Source organism: Rosa rugosa, chromosome 5 (assembly GCF_958449725.1).
Source record: "Rosa rugosa chromosome 5, drRosRugo1.1, whole genome shotgun sequence".
In the NCBI taxonomy this organism is placed as follows: domain Eukaryota; kingdom Viridiplantae; phylum Streptophyta; class Magnoliopsida; order Rosales; family Rosaceae; genus Rosa; species Rosa rugosa.
The window spans coordinates 55,339,253-55,357,640 of NC_084824.1; the positions used below are offsets into that span (position 1 = coordinate 55,339,253).

At 37.2% G+C, this 18,388-nt stretch overlaps 1 protein-coding gene and 1 long non-coding RNA gene across 4 annotated transcripts; one reads left to right on the plus strand and one right to left on the minus strand.

Moving 5' to 3' along the window:
* Nucleotides 1–964: 964 nt before the first annotated feature.
* LOC133708871 (glutathione reductase, cytosolic) lies at nt 965–10,339 on the plus strand. Of its 3 annotated transcripts, none has more exons than XM_062134429.1 (17): nt 965–1,117; nt 1,546–1,706; nt 1,810–1,874; nt 1,985–2,054; nt 2,662–2,733; nt 3,285–3,488; nt 4,096–4,169; nt 4,264–4,347; nt 5,093–5,180; nt 5,299–5,380; nt 6,201–6,274; nt 6,970–7,077; nt 7,203–7,267; nt 8,271–8,384; nt 8,729–8,828; nt 9,420–9,473; nt 9,900–10,339. In XM_062134429.1, exons 2-17 carry the CDS (start codon nt 1,566–1,568, stop codon nt 9,993–9,995), a joined length of 1,491 nt encoding a protein of 496 aa, XP_061990413.1. In that variant the 5' UTR covers nt 965–1,117; nt 1,546–1,565; the 3' UTR covers nt 9,996–10,339. The 3 variants fall into 3 exon arrangements, with proteins under 3 accessions (XP_061990413.1, XP_061990414.1, XP_061990415.1); XM_062134430.1 differs by having other exon boundaries at nt 981–1,117; nt 1,542–1,706; XM_062134431.1 differs by lacking the exon at nt 965–1,117 and adding an exon at nt 1,127–1,272.
* Nucleotides 9,405–9,893, minus strand: LOC133708872 (uncharacterized). Its single transcript, XR_009846109.1, has 2 exons — nt 9,693–9,893; nt 9,405–9,632 (listed from the first exon to the last, which is right to left on the minus strand). It is a non-coding gene; the product is annotated as an uncharacterized LOC133708872 (long non-coding RNA).
* Nucleotides 10,340–18,388: the final 8,049 nt, after the last annotated feature.

The following is an 18,388-nucleotide window of genomic DNA, read 5'->3' on the forward strand; positions in this document are numbered from 1 at the left end:
TGGGAAATTAAGTTTCCTTTCTTTATTGTCTGTTTGGGCATGTCCATCAGACTTATTAGTAGGTACTAAGTTCAGCCTTATGGGCTAGTTTTGGGGCAGCTTAATTGATCCCCATTTCCGAAAAAAAAAAAAGAGTATTGGTAAGTTTTCGACTGAACAATTGACTCCCAAAAAAAAAAAAATTGTGATCTAAAAGTGGAGCCACACCAAAAATCTTAAAAGTTGATGACTTTACCTGGCTGGCCTTCCACCACCATCGAATCTATTTTTTATTTTTATTTTTTAACAATACTTTTCAAATGTAATACTCAACACAGGTACTTAATAAAATAGATCACACAGAAAAGTAGACTTTATGCTTTGCTTTAATCTCGTAGAGGAGAGGTTCTTGCGTGGGGCAGCCGCACCGCCACGTGGTGCGGCTGACCAATCAGTGCCCAAGCAGGGGGGTATTTTAGGTATTTCACATTTAAAAATCAGGGACAATTCTAGAACAAAGACAAAAAACTATGAGACTTGATTGGGCAGCCGTACCGTACACGTGGTGCGGGTAGCCGCACCTAAGAATTAGTCCTCGTGGAGATGCAAATTCCAAACTTGATTATTTTGCATTTATGGAAGGACCACACATCAGCATGTGACTTTTCCAAACATTTAAAGAAAAATATATACACATCATCCAGCACAACCCTGCCCATTTTCCAGGCTTGATTCATCCCTACTAAAAATGTCCACGTTTCATGCCCCCAAAAAATATTTATGAATTTCAATTATGTCCCCATTTTTTCGATGGAATCAAACTATGTCCACATTGATTGATCTCCCATTTTTCGTGTCGTGTCCAATTTGTTGTCCTTGATCGACCTAAACCTAGTTTGTTGTTTTGTTCCCCATCACTAAAATGAAAATAGAAAATATCACATAGAAACAGAAAAATCAATATATATAAATAAGATCAGAATTTCCCCTTTATTTCAAGATTTTAATATTGAAAAATCAAACAGAAAAACCAATATATATAAATAGGCAAGATCCAACTAATTGTCATATTACGACTCTCATATAACTTGACTGAAGCAAAACACAAAAGCAAGAAGAAGCAGCGGCCTCACCACCGGTAAGCACCCATCACCATTTCTCTTCCTCGTCCGTCAGTCTTTGAGCTCTGTGTACTGCACCTACCTATTTATTCACTGTTATCAAACCCACCATTTTCCATTGCTGTCTCCTAAAACCCTAAACACCACCCCAGTGTCTCCAACCTTCTATTTGGTACGATCCCCACCTCGTCTTTGTTTGATTACCCCCTAAAGGTTTGAAATTTATTACTATGATTATGTATATACTGTAAAAATCTCAGCTTTTGATCATCTTTGTGTGTATCAGTGTATGGTTAGAGGTTTACTTGGAATATGAGTTCATTTGATTCAGAGATTTGCTTCTTCCCATTTCCAAAGTTTGATGCTTTTTTGCTTTATGTACTCTTTTTTTCTCTAAAGACACGATTTTTTGATGATGATATTGTGGTGTTGCTGTGAAAGTCAGGTCGATTTAGTGTGAAAGTCATGGCGAGGAAGATGCTAGTTGATGGTGAGCTCAGCAAACCGAATGAAGAGGAGGCCCACTATGACTTTGACTTGTTTGTTATTGGGGCTGGAAGCGGTGGTGTTCGTGCCTCCAGATTTGCAGCTAATTTCGGAGCTAAGGTAGATGACTCAACAACGTTGTTGTGAGATTTCCTGGTTGATGCCTTCTCGGCTCGAACAGAAGTGTATTATATATATAACTTGGGTTTATTACATCTTGTAGGTTGCCATATGTGAGCTTCCATTTCATCCTATCAGTTCTGAAGTGATTGGAGGAGTTGGTGGAACGTAAGTTCGTTACAACTCGTTTATTCGATGCCCTTTTTGGTGGTCTGTCGCATTGTTATAATAAGTTGAAGTTGCTTATCATTTTATGTTTTGCACATTTGGTTTTCCAGATGTGTCATTCGTGGTTGTGTTCCCAAAAAGATTTTGGTGTATGGAGCATCTTTTGGCGGTGAAATTCAGGTGAGAATATGTTGATGTACTTGGCAAGTAATTTGGTTGAACCTGTTAATTTCTTAGGATCCAGTGGAGAAATATGCATGCCAACGTAGATAGGTGATGGGATGAGTTCCTAACCTTTTAAGATTTAAATGGTTCCAAATGTGTCATTCAATGCAGTAGAACTGATGTGTTTTTAAATTCTTACATTTGACTTGTTAAGATAAAAGAAACATCTTCATACTTGATAGACTGCTATCCTTGTTTTCTATGCTTATTGGGTCAGAGCATCTACGTGAAAGTGCCCCCACCCCTGTCCCCCTGGAGCCTCGAAATATTTCCTTATAATTGATGTTAGATGGTCTGAGGAATGTACTTTCCCTTGCCCTAAACTCATGAATCTGACTGGTGATTATGAGGTGGAATTCCTTTCAATTAGAAGTAATTTGACACTTCAGCAAATTAGAAGTGATGCACACAATTTAGTTGATGCTCAAACTAATTTCTGTAGTGCATATATCTAGCAGCTGTTGCTTTTATTTTGCTGTATATGTTGTTTTATTATTAGAAACAATATTTGTTTCTTGGTAAATGAAATGGTCTGATTAAGGTCCTTGTTTTGTTATTGTAGGATGCCAAGAATTATGGGTGGGAAGTGAGTGACAAAGTTGATTTCAACTGGAAGAAACTTTTGCAGAAAAAGGTTGGTTAGCATGCCATTTGAGTTGTAAAGTTTACTCTAATTATCATCATGGATCTCCTAAGCATAGGTGCCTAATTGTTGGTTGCCTTGCAAACTTATTACAGAGTTTCCAAGTAGGAACTTCTTGTTGCTTGGTCTAGTCATTTCATGCTCATGGAAACTTCAAAAAGTTGTGTTAATTTTGAAAATTTACAATTGCAGTTAAAATTTGTAGGCTATGCCTCTTTTTTTTAATTTATTATTTATTATTTTTATTCACTAGTTGTGGATAAAGAAACAACATAATAAGAACATCGACAATAGTACAACTGGGGCGAACAAGAAATCCATTGTGTAATACATATCTTGTTGCTCTTAAGTCAATGTAGAAGCTAAGTATCTTTCTTGTAGACATCTGATGGTAATATTTTTGATTTCAGTTAGTTTATTATTAATTTTTATTGATTTTGGTCTCTGATTGTGCTTTTTGAATCCAGAAACACTTTTTTGCAAGTTCATGATAATAGCTTGAAACTTAACTTTTTCCCCCATGTGTGTTATTTCAAAAACAGACGGATGAAATAGTTCGATTAAATGGCATATACAAGCGTTTATTGTCGAATGCTGGGGTTAAATTGTTTGAAGGAGAGGGTAAGCTAGTTGGTCCCAATGAAGTTGAGGTGACCCAGCTTGATGGCACTAAATTGAGCTATTCAGCAAAGCACATATTGATTGCAACTGGCAGTAGGGCTCATCGAATTGGTATTCCTGGTGAGGTATATACTCGGCACTTTGGATGTTGAATAATATGTTATTACTGTGTGTAGCATATAATTTTTTTATTTTTTTTTCTGAGAGTAGTTTATGACATCGTGCAATATATATGATGAAACGAAACAAACTATTGAATTCTTTTTCCTTGAATATAAACAAGACTTTATTGCTAAAAGAATGACGAAATGCACAGCAGTGTGATATAAATATTGTAAATGAAAGGAAAATAAGAGATTGAACTTTTAATTTTAAATGTTCTCTATATCTTGTTGAGTTCACATATTGGTTTATACAGAAATACTTGAAACCATAGCATATACAATTCTCTATTTGAAATCCCCCACTACCAAACATTGACTGATTCTTATCTCCTTCATTGATCATCAAAGTGATAATTTGTTTTATTGTTGGAAAGAACACAAAACCATTGGAAGCAACTGAGAAACACTTGCTTCATTACAAATGCAGCCAAATCCAGTGAAATGAATGTCTGAACTTGAGAAAATTTGAACATGTCTGCATTAATTCAAATATGATGTTAACATGTGCTGTTATTGTTGGTTAACAGATATTGGCTTCTTTCTAATTTTGTTTAACTGACTTTTCTAGGAATTGGGTATAACATCTGACGAAGCATTGAGTTTGGAGGAGTTGCCTAAACGCGCCGTGGTGCTAGGAGGAGGGTTTGTCTTAAATCTTTTCCTTTGTGGTGCTTGTTTGCTTTTATCATCTTAGCATGCTCTTGATTTTTGTTCCATCATTATCTCTTATCATTAGATATATAGCGGTCGAGTTTGCCTCAATATGGCGTGGGATGGGCGCTTCTGTGGATCTTTTCTTCAGAAAGGAACTTCCATTGAGGTACAGTAGTTTGGAATGGTTTTGTTGTTTCTGTTTGTGAATTTAGGCACTTTGATTATTAAGGTGGAATTACTTGACTGAAAATTTGAATCTGTCTATTATTTGATGTTTGTTACAGCTGTGAGGCCCCAAATCCTTTTAGTGGGCTTTGATTTTTATATCAGTATTTGATGTGCTCTTTAGAAATTTTTTTCTGGGATAGAGGTGCTCGATAGTTTCTGGGCATCCTTATGGGCTTAGTATCTTTGGAATTCAAGGATTGGTTTTTTTTTTTTCTGCCTTTTTTTTTTTTTTTTTTTAAAATTAGAGTGCTGTTGTAGTGTAGTTCATTTATTTTGGTTGGATCTGTGTTGGCGTTGTTTGTGCTTTGTCAGATCTCTTTGTTTAGTGGATGCTTATCCACTGTTCTCTACAGCCTCTTTTTCTTTATTAAAATTCAGTTTTTTCTATCAGAAAAAAAAGGTCTAATAATGTTGAAGTATCCTGTATCATAAAATGTAAGCAGAGCTGCAGAAGTAAATTGCGCTTTTCTAAAATGATATGCCGCCTGCAAGTTCCTGATCAAGATACCCAGAAACTTTAGTTTTTGAATGGACTCCACTTGCCTTGCATTTGATAGAATTTGATGTCATTTTATGTTTGAGAAGAGAATTACGAGTAAATGCTTGCTGTACGATGTTACAAATTATTGTGAAAGACGCATAGCTTTTGTGATTCAATTATATTGGGCAATCTTCTGTTACAGAGGTTTTGATGATGAAATGAGGGCAGTTGTTGCAAGGAATCTGGAAGGTAGGGGAATTAATTTACACCCACAAACAAATCTGACAGAGGTAATACAACTCATTGGAATACTTGTGTATTTACTTTTGTTGCTATCCTTTCATGCTTCTATAGTTACCATTATGACTTTTGTTTGTCCTAGTGTTAATGATTATTTTGTAAATTCAGTTGATAAAAACAGATGATGGCATAAAAGTTATCACAGATCATGGTGAAGAGCTGATAGCGGATGTTGTGCTGTTCGCCACTGGTAACTACTAATCTATTTAGCTGTGATTCAACTTGTTAACTTACAGGTTTAGATGAAGCTCATTTTTGTTGGATGGAGTTTTAAGTGTTAGCAATTCAATTTATTTATTTAAAGTAATACCTAGAGGGTAAGCATGTGTGGTCAGAGCTTGCATGAGGTGTGTCAGGTGGGACTGAGCTATCTAGCATGAAACAGGCCATGTCAGGCACACGCATGATCATGAAACTTATCCCTTACCACGAAATATTTAATTCACCTGTACTGGTGGGACTGACTATCTAGCATGAAACAGGCCTTGTCAGGCACAAGCATGATCATGAAACTTGTCCCTTACCACCAAATATTTAATTGATCATTACTTAAGCTAATGACTCATATATCTTTAATATTTCGAATGTGAATAATATAAAGTGTTTTTTTTTTTATAATTTTTTTTATTGATGATGTGGTAACTAATACTATTTGCCCATTATTATTTTTAATCCCTCATAATCTCAAATAAGAAAACTGAATTGTTATTACTCCTACCAGTTACTACCTTATTAGCATAGATCAAGAGCTGTCAATAAATTTAATTGTAAATGCAAAAATCTTTCATTGTCAATTGGTTTTAGTAAAGACCTCTCAAATTAGAATCTGTCAGATTTATGGAGTTATATCTCCTTAACTTATTGTCATATCCAAATATTCAGATAGTGAGAAGTTATATGCACTTTCGTAAATATGGTAATTTGTTCACTACTTGGCATAAGTGTGGAGCATTAGAGGTGATTGCCGTTATAATATTCTCTATTTACCAAGTAGATTGTGTAAATGACAGGTCGGGCTCCCAATACAAAGAGGTTGAATTTGGAAGCCGTGGGTGTGGAACTTGATCAAACAGGAGCTGTAAAGGTGATGCTCTACCCTTTTCATATCGTGCTTATTTTGTCACATCTTTCTACTTTTGAATTGGTTTGGGCTGTTTGTAGTATTAGTTTTCTGGTGCTTTGGCATTTGAAGTTGCTGGAAATTTGATTCACTAATCCAGGGGTCCAAATCTCGTATGACCCTTGTTAATTTGTATCTCCAAATCTTGTATGCATTTATCAGTTCGTGTGCAGTTTTTTTTTTTTTTGGTTGTGGCCAATAGCTGGGCCCTAAATCATAACTTTTCATTCACAGTTTCCATTTCAATCATTTTGATTACCTGTCATTGTGTAATGGGAATGGGCTACATATTGTTTAGTAAATGTCACTTCAAACCCCAACTATATGTGCCTCTGATTGTGTAATGGGAATGGGTTATTGACTGTTAGTGAACATGTCTTGTATACCCATTTATATATGATATGAGTTGGGTTTGGAAATCACATTATGCTGCCAATAGGATGTCTTAAAAGTATGTTCGTGGGATTGGAAAATCTCGTTGAGGGCCAGAAGGATGGGGTGGGGGTGGGGTCTGAAATTAGTGGATAATGAGTCAAATTTGTTGATAGTAATGCTGTCTTTGTGTTTTAGTTTATCATTTTATGTTCTTCATCTGATAGTGATTGTTTTATGAGGCAAGCAATAACATCATGTACATCTTGGCTCTTTTTCTCTTTCAGGTGGACGAGTATTCATGTACCAATGTTCCTAGTATATGGGCTGTTGGTGATGTTACAAACCGGGCTAACCTTACCCCTGTTGCTCTAATGGAGGGAACATGCTTTGCAGTATGTATTTTTCTTTGTAATGTTTGCATTAACATATGCTGTGTAATTGTTTTTCCTTGAACATTTGGTTCCTAACAAGGAGATGGCTTCAAGCTGTTAATTTGTTTACTTTATGTTCCCTACAGAAAACAGTTTTTGGTGGGCAACCTAGCAAACCGGATTACAGAGATATACCTTGTGCAGTTTTTAGGTAATAGTTTCTTCTTTTAAAATATTGTTTCCTTCTGTTTTTAAATGATAACTATTTTCTATGGTGGAGCCACAGTTAACAGTATATTGTATGCAAGTCCAGTAGAATATATAGTGATCCTTCCTGATGATATTCTTGTCAGAGATCTGCCTCGTACCTTAAATTTCTGCTAGAACTAGCATTATGAATTGGATCATGTTAAACCACCTCATTAGCTTCTGTCATAGGATCATCTTTTGTTACCCCTTTTCAATGCAATTGCAGGAGTCTAGAATTCCTTCCCCCGTCCCCCAAAAAAAATTGTAATTACTACATATTGCATAACCGTATAATGGACTTCTTAGGTTACATTATTTTGATATTTTATGTTTTGTCTGGTATGCAATGCCTTGCATTTATAACTAGTCAATCTCTTATCCTGAAGGCAGACATGATTTGGTAAGGCGTTATGAATTTATCTAAGTTTCGGGGCGTTTTTTTTTTTTTTCCAAGAAAAGGAATGGATGCCTATGGATCTGAATGTAACTGCTTCAAAATTCAGAACGTCCTTGTAGAAGTTCTTTTAGGTGCTTTGCATGACTTTAGGATTTTCATCTTTTGGGGACCATGTACCATTGTTTTACTTGGGAGGGTATATATTTTAGTAGGGAAAAATAATGGATTGTATTTTGAATGAATCATTTTGTTATTTGATATAAGTACTCTCTCCTTTAGGAGAATTTGATTCATGAAATAGATAAATGTGAGTTTTTTTCCTCAAGAGTAGGAAACATCATAGCATCATATTGGTTGCTTCATGGTCTTTTATTTGAAAGCTGCTATATGGACACCAGTAAAGTCTACCAAACTCTTCCTTTGATCTTGCCAGACATCAGACATCCATTGAATGCACTTGGCTTTTCAGCAGCTGTTGGATACTTTGATTTGTGCTAATTGCTAAGGGAAATGATTTCTTTTGTTATATTACTCTTTTCTAATCTATTTTTTGTTTGCTGATTTGCAGCATACCACCTCTATCTGTGGTGGGACTTAATGAAGAACAGGCAGTAGAACAAGCCAACGGTGATTTATTAGTTTTCACATCAACCTTCAATCCAATGAAGAACACTGTATCCGGGTATGTACAGCATTGTGAGATCCTGCTCTAAGCACTTGGTCTAGCAAAGATATGCTATCTTTGGACTTGACGGATGCCCAATAATTGTTGCTTTATTTGGGTTGCACTTTGAGGCTTCATGATTTAGTATGAGTTTAGACCCTCGCCATGCTTGTGCTTGCACTCACTAGGATTATCATGAGACGTCAACTATCCATTTGATACATTGAAGTCCTATCTTCAATTTATTAGCAGTATTGAACCTCTAATATCAATTATCATGAATTCAAAATCTATTCTCTATGCAAGAAATGTGGTCCTTTCCCATGGTGTTTTAAACAATGACATGAATATATTTGTTGTAGACGGCAAGAAAAGTCGGTTATGAAGCTTGTTGTTGATGCTGAGACGGATAAGGTTCTAGGAGCATCCATGTGTGGGCCAGATTCACCTGAGATTATGCAGGTATATCACTCAAAGATTGCTGTGTAGTAAGAGGTGTAGTGCAATTATGGTTTACTTACTGGAATGTCTTAATACTTGATGTGAGTCAATCTTAGTCTGTGATTAATTTTGTGTATTGCTAGAACATGGGGGGTGCGGGTTCAAATATGGTACAAATCCTTTGATATTTCTAAATTCCACTAGGATATTTTGCAATAGAGTGGTTAAGGGATTTAAAGTCGTATGAATTACCAACCATGTTCCTACGAAATGAAGCTCCAACTTTCACTATGCCACCTGAGGTTTTGCGTAACTTGAGTTTATGCTGCTTCTAGATGCTTATTCCCCATTTCATTTTGACATTTCAAAATTCCCCCACACAATTATTTTGCATTGGATTGCCCAAGGGCTTTAGAATCATATGAATTCTTGTTTATCGGTTCCTACAAGGTGAAGCTTAATGTTCATAATGCCAGCTGATATTATGTAACTTGGGCTTATACTGCTTTTGTGTTCTGTACGTAGAGCATATACTATAGTACTCTCCATTTCCTTCTAGTTTGATCATCTTTTTGTCCAGAAAATCACATTATTTGGGGGTGTTTTACGCAGGGCATTGCTATTGCACTGAAATGTGGAGCAACCAAGGCACAATTTGACAGTACAGTAAGTTGTACCTTCTCTTGGGTCATGATTCATTTCCTGAGTTATATGTCTAAATCACCTGCTTCAATGGGGTTTTCGCGAGGGCTGTGCAATAGTGAATACTGTCCTCCCCACTTTAAAGACTTTCTAAAGAAAATAATGGCCTAATACTATTGATTACTGCCTCATACTTACACATAGGCTGAACTTAACTGCATGTGTTGTATAAGCACTAAAAACACATATTTTAAATAGAGGGGATATATTGTCTGAATGCCTGATTTGGTTAATAGATAGGGAAGGGAGGGGAGAGATTGTAACCATCCTTTCACTTTTGTGGATGCTGGAAGAAGAGTAAATGTTGACCTTGTGATGAGAGTTTATTACCCTGTATTTTGTACCCCGTGGCTTCACTTGTACTGAAAAGCTTTATTATTCTTCTTGCAGGTAGGAATACACCCTTCTGCTGCAGAGGAATTTGTGACCATGCGTTCAGTGACAAGGCGTGTTTCTGCGCATGGCAAGCCAAAGACAAATCTGTAAGGGCGCAAACATTAGGATGAAAGAGGAATAGTATACAAGATCTGGAGGAGACAGTCCTGTACTCCCAAGCTTAGGTAGTCCTTTCAAATTGGCTATAGGAATGTAGACAATTGGAAATTGAAAATGGTTGGATTTTGTCCCAATAAAAGTTTTTAACATTTCTGAATAGAGCAAGATATGTTCTAATGATTCTTGAAGATACAGCTTCTTTCATTTCTCTGGCTTCATGTGATGCGAATTCATGTAGGCCATGTTTGATTACATGATATGATATCTGTATTAGTTTTGTGATTTTATATTCTCTGCTGCTGCTATATATGAAATAAAGCCTCTATTTTACTCTTCTTGACTACAGCTGTGATCCTTTTACATATGATGTGCTTGATGAAAATCAAATAAAACCTCTATGTTGAAAATGCACTTGCGTCGAAACGATGTGTCTTGTGTAAGGAGCCTAGTATTTTTTTTATTTTTTTTCTGAAAGGAAGGTAGGGGATAGAAATTCCCCTAACCTATATTATTATTAATGGGTGTAGAAACAAAATGTCTGGGAGGGGATTATTATTAATGGGTGTAGAAACAAAATGTCTGGGAGGGGAGCCTAGTATTTTGTGTTCAAGGTTTGTCTTTAGTTGTACATATATCAATAGCTGAATGAAAGATTACACTGAGAGAGCAACGCTCTCAACTAAATAAGTAAATAACCCTAGCCGCAAAGGCTTTACCTCTCAAATCAAACTCTTCTATTTTCTCCGTCTCCCTACCCCCAAATTCAACTATACTCCTTTGTCATCAGTCGCCACTGTTGCCATTGATAAATTTTAAAATTATGTATAAGATGCAACCAAACAAATATAAATTGCAACTATCAGACGTTTTCTTTTGAGTCTAAAAAGGTAGGCAAGGAGAAAATGGTGTAGAAATAGAAAAAGACAGAAATGAAGCATTCCCAATCCTACTAGGAAAAGGAATCTCAGTTAAAGTAGGAATCCTGAGTCAGCTAGGAGTCAAGCTCGAAGAAATGATGAGAAATGGCGACAATACAAGAGTCCTAATTGGACTAGGAAACCTGTTGGCATTAGGAGTCCTGATGATAGTAGGATACCTGAGTGGGCTCGGAGAGCTTAAGAACATTCATGAAGCTTCTAGATGATGTCATGGACGATCATGTGCAAGGCATGTGGTGCCAAAGCAATCAAGATTAGACAAGGAATCCTAATTGGACGCAAGATACACATCAAAGTCAAATCCGATTCAAATTAGAAAATATGTCTGTGCAGATTAGTCAACTTCGACAGAGTCTTGAGAGAAGTTCAGAACGAACCAGATAATGATCCTTATATGTTTGGAAAGCTACGGATGTCTACTTTCCAGATATTTTTACGATATGTCAATACCAATTTTCTATAAGAAGTTATGGCTGATTCAGTACACGAGGGTCAACATACCTGGGAATCTGTTTTGCTCAAATAAAGAGAGTTTTGGACGTGAATATCTTTTGGACGAGTTTGGGAAGGTCTCTAATCTATATTTGATCTGATTTTGAGGATATATTGCAGTCATGGTGATGTGGACCAATGAGAAAATTCAAGAGGAAATCTACATCAACACAAAGAAGGAAATTGAATCAGATTTGAAGGAGGAAATCTAGGGTTGACGTCTAAAGCTTCTGTATATATACTCACTAATATTGGATGTCCTACACATCTTCCTTCACCCCATTCAACCATCTCTGTCCCTCCATATACATCCACCCATTCCACAACTCTGAAATCATCAACACCCAGAATCAATTTGCAACTCCTCCCTTTTTAGAGAATTTCGATTCCTCTACATTGTTCAAGCATTGGAGCCACCATCATCAACGCCCTCCATCATTTTGAAGTCTTTCTTGCATCCTTGAAGTTCTTCAAAAGTGAAACCATGTCCTTTTATCTTTTGCATGTTTTTGGTTTTTGGTTTTTAGTTTTTTTGTTTTTTTGAAACGTTAAAAACAATTACACTAGCGTTCTAGGTTTTTGTTTTAAATGGATGTTTCGATATTTGTGAGAATAAAGAGTATGCTTTGATGTTTAGTTTCCAATAACCATGAAGCATGATAAACGTTTTAGGTTTCTAGAATATAAATTGCGATTTTTATATGTAATGAATTTAGATTGTTGATTTTGTCCTTCAGTCCCATCTTTTATGTGTTTTGTGTTCTTTGGTTGCAACCTTAGAATATTGAGCATGTAATTGAGTCCATATTAAGATATGCTAGCGTTCTAGGTCTTAATTGCTTAAGTGGAAAACCTATAATTCCTTAGGTAAATCAACAATGAGTCTTGCATGCTTGATTAGCGTTCTAACTTGTGCGTTTGGCTTAAATCAATCAAACTTTCATCGTTCTTTATGCGTTAAATATGTTTTGTTAGTGAGTAGCATTCTATGACTAGCATTGCATGTTTAATAGGGTTAACTACGGTGCGTTCATCTAGTTGATTTAACTAAGAAAAGTAATAAGGACTTTGTATGCGTTCATCTCTGTTCTTGATTGATTTCTTTCATCTACATATTTTGATCCATGGTTTTTGATTAAATTACCTGTTTTCGTGTTAATGGTTGTTAACTTCATCTTGCATCTTTTCCATCCCCTATAGCTATCTTGATTCATGGTTTGATCGATCACTTGTATCATATTTAGTAGTTAGATTAGAATACAAACTCTTCTAAATCCCCCTTATCTTGTAATTTTCGTAAATACATACTTATACTTTGTTTTATTTTTGTTTTATATTTTTGTGAATAATACTAATTTGTTTAACGTTTTTGACAGGAAGTATACCCCAATCCCTGGCTTTGAATGATATCCTACTTACTTTTAACTACAATCTGATGCAGGGTTTTAAATTGACACTCACTTCGAGCGTATCAGTTATTGTCAGTTATTATGTCAATATAGCTTATAACAAATGAAGGCATGCAAGGATACTAATATGTTTTCGGGATAGCTCAATATGTTATCAAAACGTAGATTTTGAAAACTTGAAAGATCTATCGATTCAAAGGCATATTCATAGTTTCATACAAAAATATTCAAACATTTCAGGTTGAAATATTACCACTCAGCCTTGGGGCTACTTCCAGAACCATCGGCTCTTTTCCATCTCTCTTTTCTCCTTGTTAACTTCTCTCTGTGCTGCATCAATATCTCTTTTCTTCTTGATGATTTCTCTCTTCTGCGCCTCGACCTCTCTCTTCTTCTTAGTGATTTCTCTCTTCTCCTCTTCGATCTCTCTGTTCTCCAACTTAATTTCCCTAGTGACCCTTTCATTCTGTATTTTCATAGGTTCCTCTGGTTCACCAGTCTGAACCTAGACGTAACCGCGACTAAGGTGCCAGAGAAGGCCGTCACTGTGTACCAGAAACGGTATTTCTGGTCAACCGGAGATGGTAAGATAACAATCGGAGGGGGTATCGGGGGAGCAATGCGAGGCTCAACCATGACCTCAACCTTCAGAAAGGGCCACCGGAAAAACCTTGACCCCATCGGAAAACACTACTAGAAAATTGGCTACAGGCCACCCCCAGTTAGACAGAGATTTATAACCGTATCATTTGATGTATTAAAGGGCACCCTCATCTATTTTCTGTATTCTTTACTTTATGGATACTGATAAGTGATAACTGTGTAGAGAAAATGGTTAAATTAATAAAATGTTATATATTAAACCAATTAGAGATAATCATCTGTATGTCATAGCGTTTAGTATCATGTCATATCGTTTTTGGGAAACGCTATCTGTAATTTTGTAACCATAGCGTTTATGAAATGCTATTAGTTTATTAATCATAGCATTTATAAACTGTTATTGTCTGATATTTAATAGATTTTAGATAACTACCATAACGTTTAATGAATGCTATCATTCTTCCTTTTATAGCGTTTTGTCAATTGTCTATGTACACTTTTTATAGCATTTCAATAATGTCATCTAAACATTTGTGTCGAACTGAAAATAGTTTCAAATAATGACAACCATAAAAAAAAAAAAATTCATTTGATGGTTCAAAATTATACATAATTGTTGTGATATTTTGCTACAGTTAAGGTTCTGGTTTGATTTTGGGAAGCTTCGAATTGGTGGCTCTGGAGTTGTGATTGTCTGGTGTTCTTCTTCGAACTGCAGGTCGGTCTTCTTGATGGATGGCTGCATTGTTCGATAAAAGACTGGAAAAATGGCTGCCAAGTTGTTGTATTTGAATTAGGACTTTCTATTTCATTGCATATTTGTACTTGAATTTGGACTTTGTATTTAAATTTGGACACTTTGTATTTCAATTGTAGCTTTAATTGTACTTTGTATTTCAATTGTAGCTTTAATTGTTCTTGATGAGTACTTGAATTTGGATATTATGTATTCTGGATATTCGAATTTGCAGCTTGAACTTTGGATCTTGATATTGTGTTTTGATTCAAATCTTCAGCAGGTTGATATGAATGAAATCTGGATATATAGCAAAGTAGATATAGAAATGATAAAATACAGGTATTTGGGTCCGAATTGAAACGGGCCGGTCCCTATTTGTGCCAAAACAGGCTTTGAGCCCAAACCGTAAAAACGGACCGGGCCAAGGCCCAGTGAAATTTAAGTTGGATCCGACCGGTGCCCAACCCTAGGTCTAAGTCTTGGGGAGTGGGGGCAAAAACAATTGAACTATATATATACCTTGCTCAGGTGCGGATATCCGCACCTAAGCAAAACGTACAGATTTCCCATTTTTACCCACTTTCCAATAATATTTTCACATCTTAACTGTTAGTTTTTAGATCCTAATGTATAGATCATCTCTACAAAATTTCAGCCAATTTGATGATCGTTAAGGCATCCAAAACTGCAATTTACACGAACAAACCGAATCTGTCTAACCGGAACCGTTAGTGTCTATAATGGTAAATTACAGTTTTGGATGCCTTAACCATCATCAAATTGACTGAAAATTTACAGAAGTGATCTATACATTAGGATCTAAAAACTGAATGGTTAAGATGTGAAAATATGAACGGAAAGTGGGAAAAAACTGGAATTCCGCACCTTTTGCTTAGGTGCAGATATCCGCAGCCAAGAAGGGCTGTATATATATATGACATATATGAAGCTGCTTAGAATTTCACTGGGGGCCACAGTCCCACTCGTCCTCACGTGGGTCCGCCAATGGCTATCAAGTTTTTTTTTTTTTTTTTATCAAGAAGAAACTTCATTAATAATGAACTGGATACAATGAGTTTTGACATCATCTCAAACACAGAAATGGCTACTGGACTTCATACTATAACTCCAAGATGACTGACTGACGAAGCCAAAAAGGCCCTGACACAACTACATACTTAACTTGCACTACAATTAAAAGGCAAAGACAATATGCACAGGAGCAGTGGATCCTTGACACATAACTTTGTCAACACTAACTCGCCACCCAGAATCCTCCTGACCTGCCTTTGATCGACCAAGTCAACACTTGTTGTGACCTCGAACCCGACCAAAATGAAATGCTGGACCGTCAGACCTGAGACTAAAGTAAATCCAAGATCATTGCCACCTTCATGTCAACACTGTCAATCCACAAATGCTCCAATCGCCATCACCTCCAACCCGAAATCAAACAGGAACAATCCCACTAGAAGGCCAAGGATGATTGTCTATGCTAGTATGCCACGACCAGACATTTTCGCCACCACTGCTGACCTAACTCCAGAACAGGAATGACCTCTAGACCGCCGAATAGAAGATTGTCTATGCCAAAAAATGCAGTGCACCCGACCCAACAGCTAATACTTAAAACAAAACCTTGAAAGTGACTTATTGCTGAAAAACAAAACAAAAGAAACCAAACCCTAAAAACTAGTAATAACTGCCCACCACCAAGGGCCCAACAAACATTAAACCCGGCCCAACCCCCTTTCGTCCCAGCAAGGGACTTCCATGCTGCGGGCCGCCACACCCACCGCCCAACAACCTATTGCCATCCACCCTCCTCCGACCGCCGTAAGACAACACTACGATCTGGCAGGGACCTAACACCAGTAAATCCCTCTCCAACACACAAGAGCCCCCAATTCTCTGAAGAGCAAAACCAGATGTGGGGCACCCACCATCGCTCTCCTCCAACCCATCATCAAGGGATCGCCTTGCTGCAGTAATTTGCGCCGAACAAAAGCGAATCCCTACTACACATCTAGACTCCGCCACCTTGAACCTAGGCATCCCTGTTATCATTGCCGCACTTCCAAATTCGCGCCGCCGTCGCCTTTGTATTACGCCTGCCATAGCCCAGACGCCGCCAGCAAAGTGGCAGTAAATCCATACCTCCCACCACCACCAACTCGAGCCTCGGGAGCCCAGCCTGGAGCGCAATACCAACTGTGGGTTTCTTACCAGCAAACAACCACCCCACACGTCGTCAACGATCAGATCTAAGGAGGAAAGATCCCGATCTCGCCCTCCTCCCTCCATGCGCATCAAGCTTTATTCTCCTTCAAACACGAGTACCTACTAAGAAAGCCAAAAAACTAGAGAAACTAACAAACTGAGGAAAACAAAACAAAGCACCCCTCCCTGACCGAGACGCAGTGGCATGAATGCCGGCTACGGCAGACCGAGAGAGCACGAAGGTTGGGTTTCTCTTTTTTCTTTGGCGCTTCTGAAACTGAACTTTTGGTTGTTCAACTCATCAGTGGAAAATCGCCAAATTAAAAAAAAAAAAAAAATCGTCCGTGGAACAAACAAGCTCAGACAAGAAGGATTGTAGTGTAATTGGTTTTCCATGTCTTTAGGTGGCAAGTCTAATGCCTTTTAGTGCACCAATTGTCAAACAAGATGATCTATAATTTTAAGTTCTGTAATCTGGAGTACTCGGTATATCCCTGCATGAGAAAGCAGGATGATGTATGCAACATTCTTGTGCTTCTTTATTCTCATGAATAGAGTGTCATAAGATTGTCAAGAAATTGCTAGGAAGTTTTATGAGAAAACTCAAAAAAGTGTGTTAGAATTGCGTCTGCTTACCATCTGTGGGTGTTCTTAGCAGAAATTAGCCCTTGGATATTGTGAACAACAAATACAATCGGTCGAGTGTATGCAACATTGTCACACTTTTGGTTATTCTAACGAATACACTGTCAGAGCAAATCCACCCGTTGAGATTGACTGGTTAAGACTATTCACTGCTTTTTGCCTTTCATTTCCACCTTTTTTCTTGACCAGTCAGATACTGACATACTGTTCACAAAAAGTTACTCTGGGTCACTTTCTGGGTCAATTTATTGACCTGCCAACTGACGAGAGGAGGAGAGGAGGAGAAAAGAATGTGTTGATCAAATCCTAATTCAAATCCACTTCCCCCTAAACCCTAATTTCAAGCAAGCTATGCTATTCATGTTTCATACTCAGGGAAAAATGAAATAAATAAAAATAAAACTAACCATGTTTAGGCAGAGCGTTTGTTGACGATGCTTGCAGGAAAACCGAGATCAAATTGAGAAGGCATGCATTGATCAATTGAAGAAGAGGCGAGAGGGTTGAGGAGGGGTGAGAGGAGGAGAAAAGAAAACGTATGATAGATGAAGACGTTGCCTAGATAATATCACAAAGAAAAAAAAAAAAGGGTTTAAAAGATAAAATCAAGGAAGTTAAAAAAAAAAAAAAAGGAATTTTTGTAAAAATGTTAAAATCAGAAATTATGCTTTGATGATATGGATACGCCATATAAGCTGCCACCTAAGGTGGGATTTAGGTGGTTCACCTAACATTACTCTTAACCAAAGTTGGTAATGGATTCAAGGGGTTGCATGAATCATGATTTGAGCATCCTAAGAAAATGCAGGTGAGACCTTGGCAAGCAAGGGTATCAGTATTGTGACATTAATATTGTGGCCTGCGGCCTACCAAAGAATGACATGAATATGCCTTCACCTTTGTACAGATTGCAACACAAGTGGAAGCAAGGAAGTCTTAGAAGATCCCAACTTTTAGCTTCAGAATTGTTAAATCTCTGCTACAAGGCTGGCTGAGGACATGGTTGGCAAAATAGGCCTGGGGATTCTTTGCTTATCTTCAGAGAATAATCCAACAGTAGGTCAACAGCTACAGAAGATGCCAAGAAAATTTCTTTTTGGAAGGGTTCATCATTTTTCAATAGCTACAAGGAGCTGATGTGACTAACAATATGCAGTCCATTTTGAAATGCATATATATCACTAGAGTACTGATGGACATGCTATCACTGAATCACCCAAGTTTGCTGCTGAAAGAAGGAAAATGTGGCCAAGATGGGTGACGTTATCTATGGCCTGAGAATCTCAAGCAAGTCATTGGTGTAAATCATATTATTTCAAGCAGGCATCTACACTTGGT

Coding starts and splice junctions, on each gene's coding strand:
- LOC133708871 (XM_062134429.1), top strand. CDS start 1,566: ATGGCGAGGAAGATGCTAGTTGATGGTGAGCTCAGCAAACCGAATGAA. Junction 1,707..1,809: donor CAGCTAATTTCGGAGCTAAG/GTAGATGACTCA, acceptor TACATCTTGTAG/GTTGCCATATGTGAGCTTCC. Junction 4,348..5,092: donor AGAAAGGAACTTCCATTGAG/GTACAGTAGTTT, acceptor CTTCTGTTACAG/AGGTTTTGATGATGAAATGA.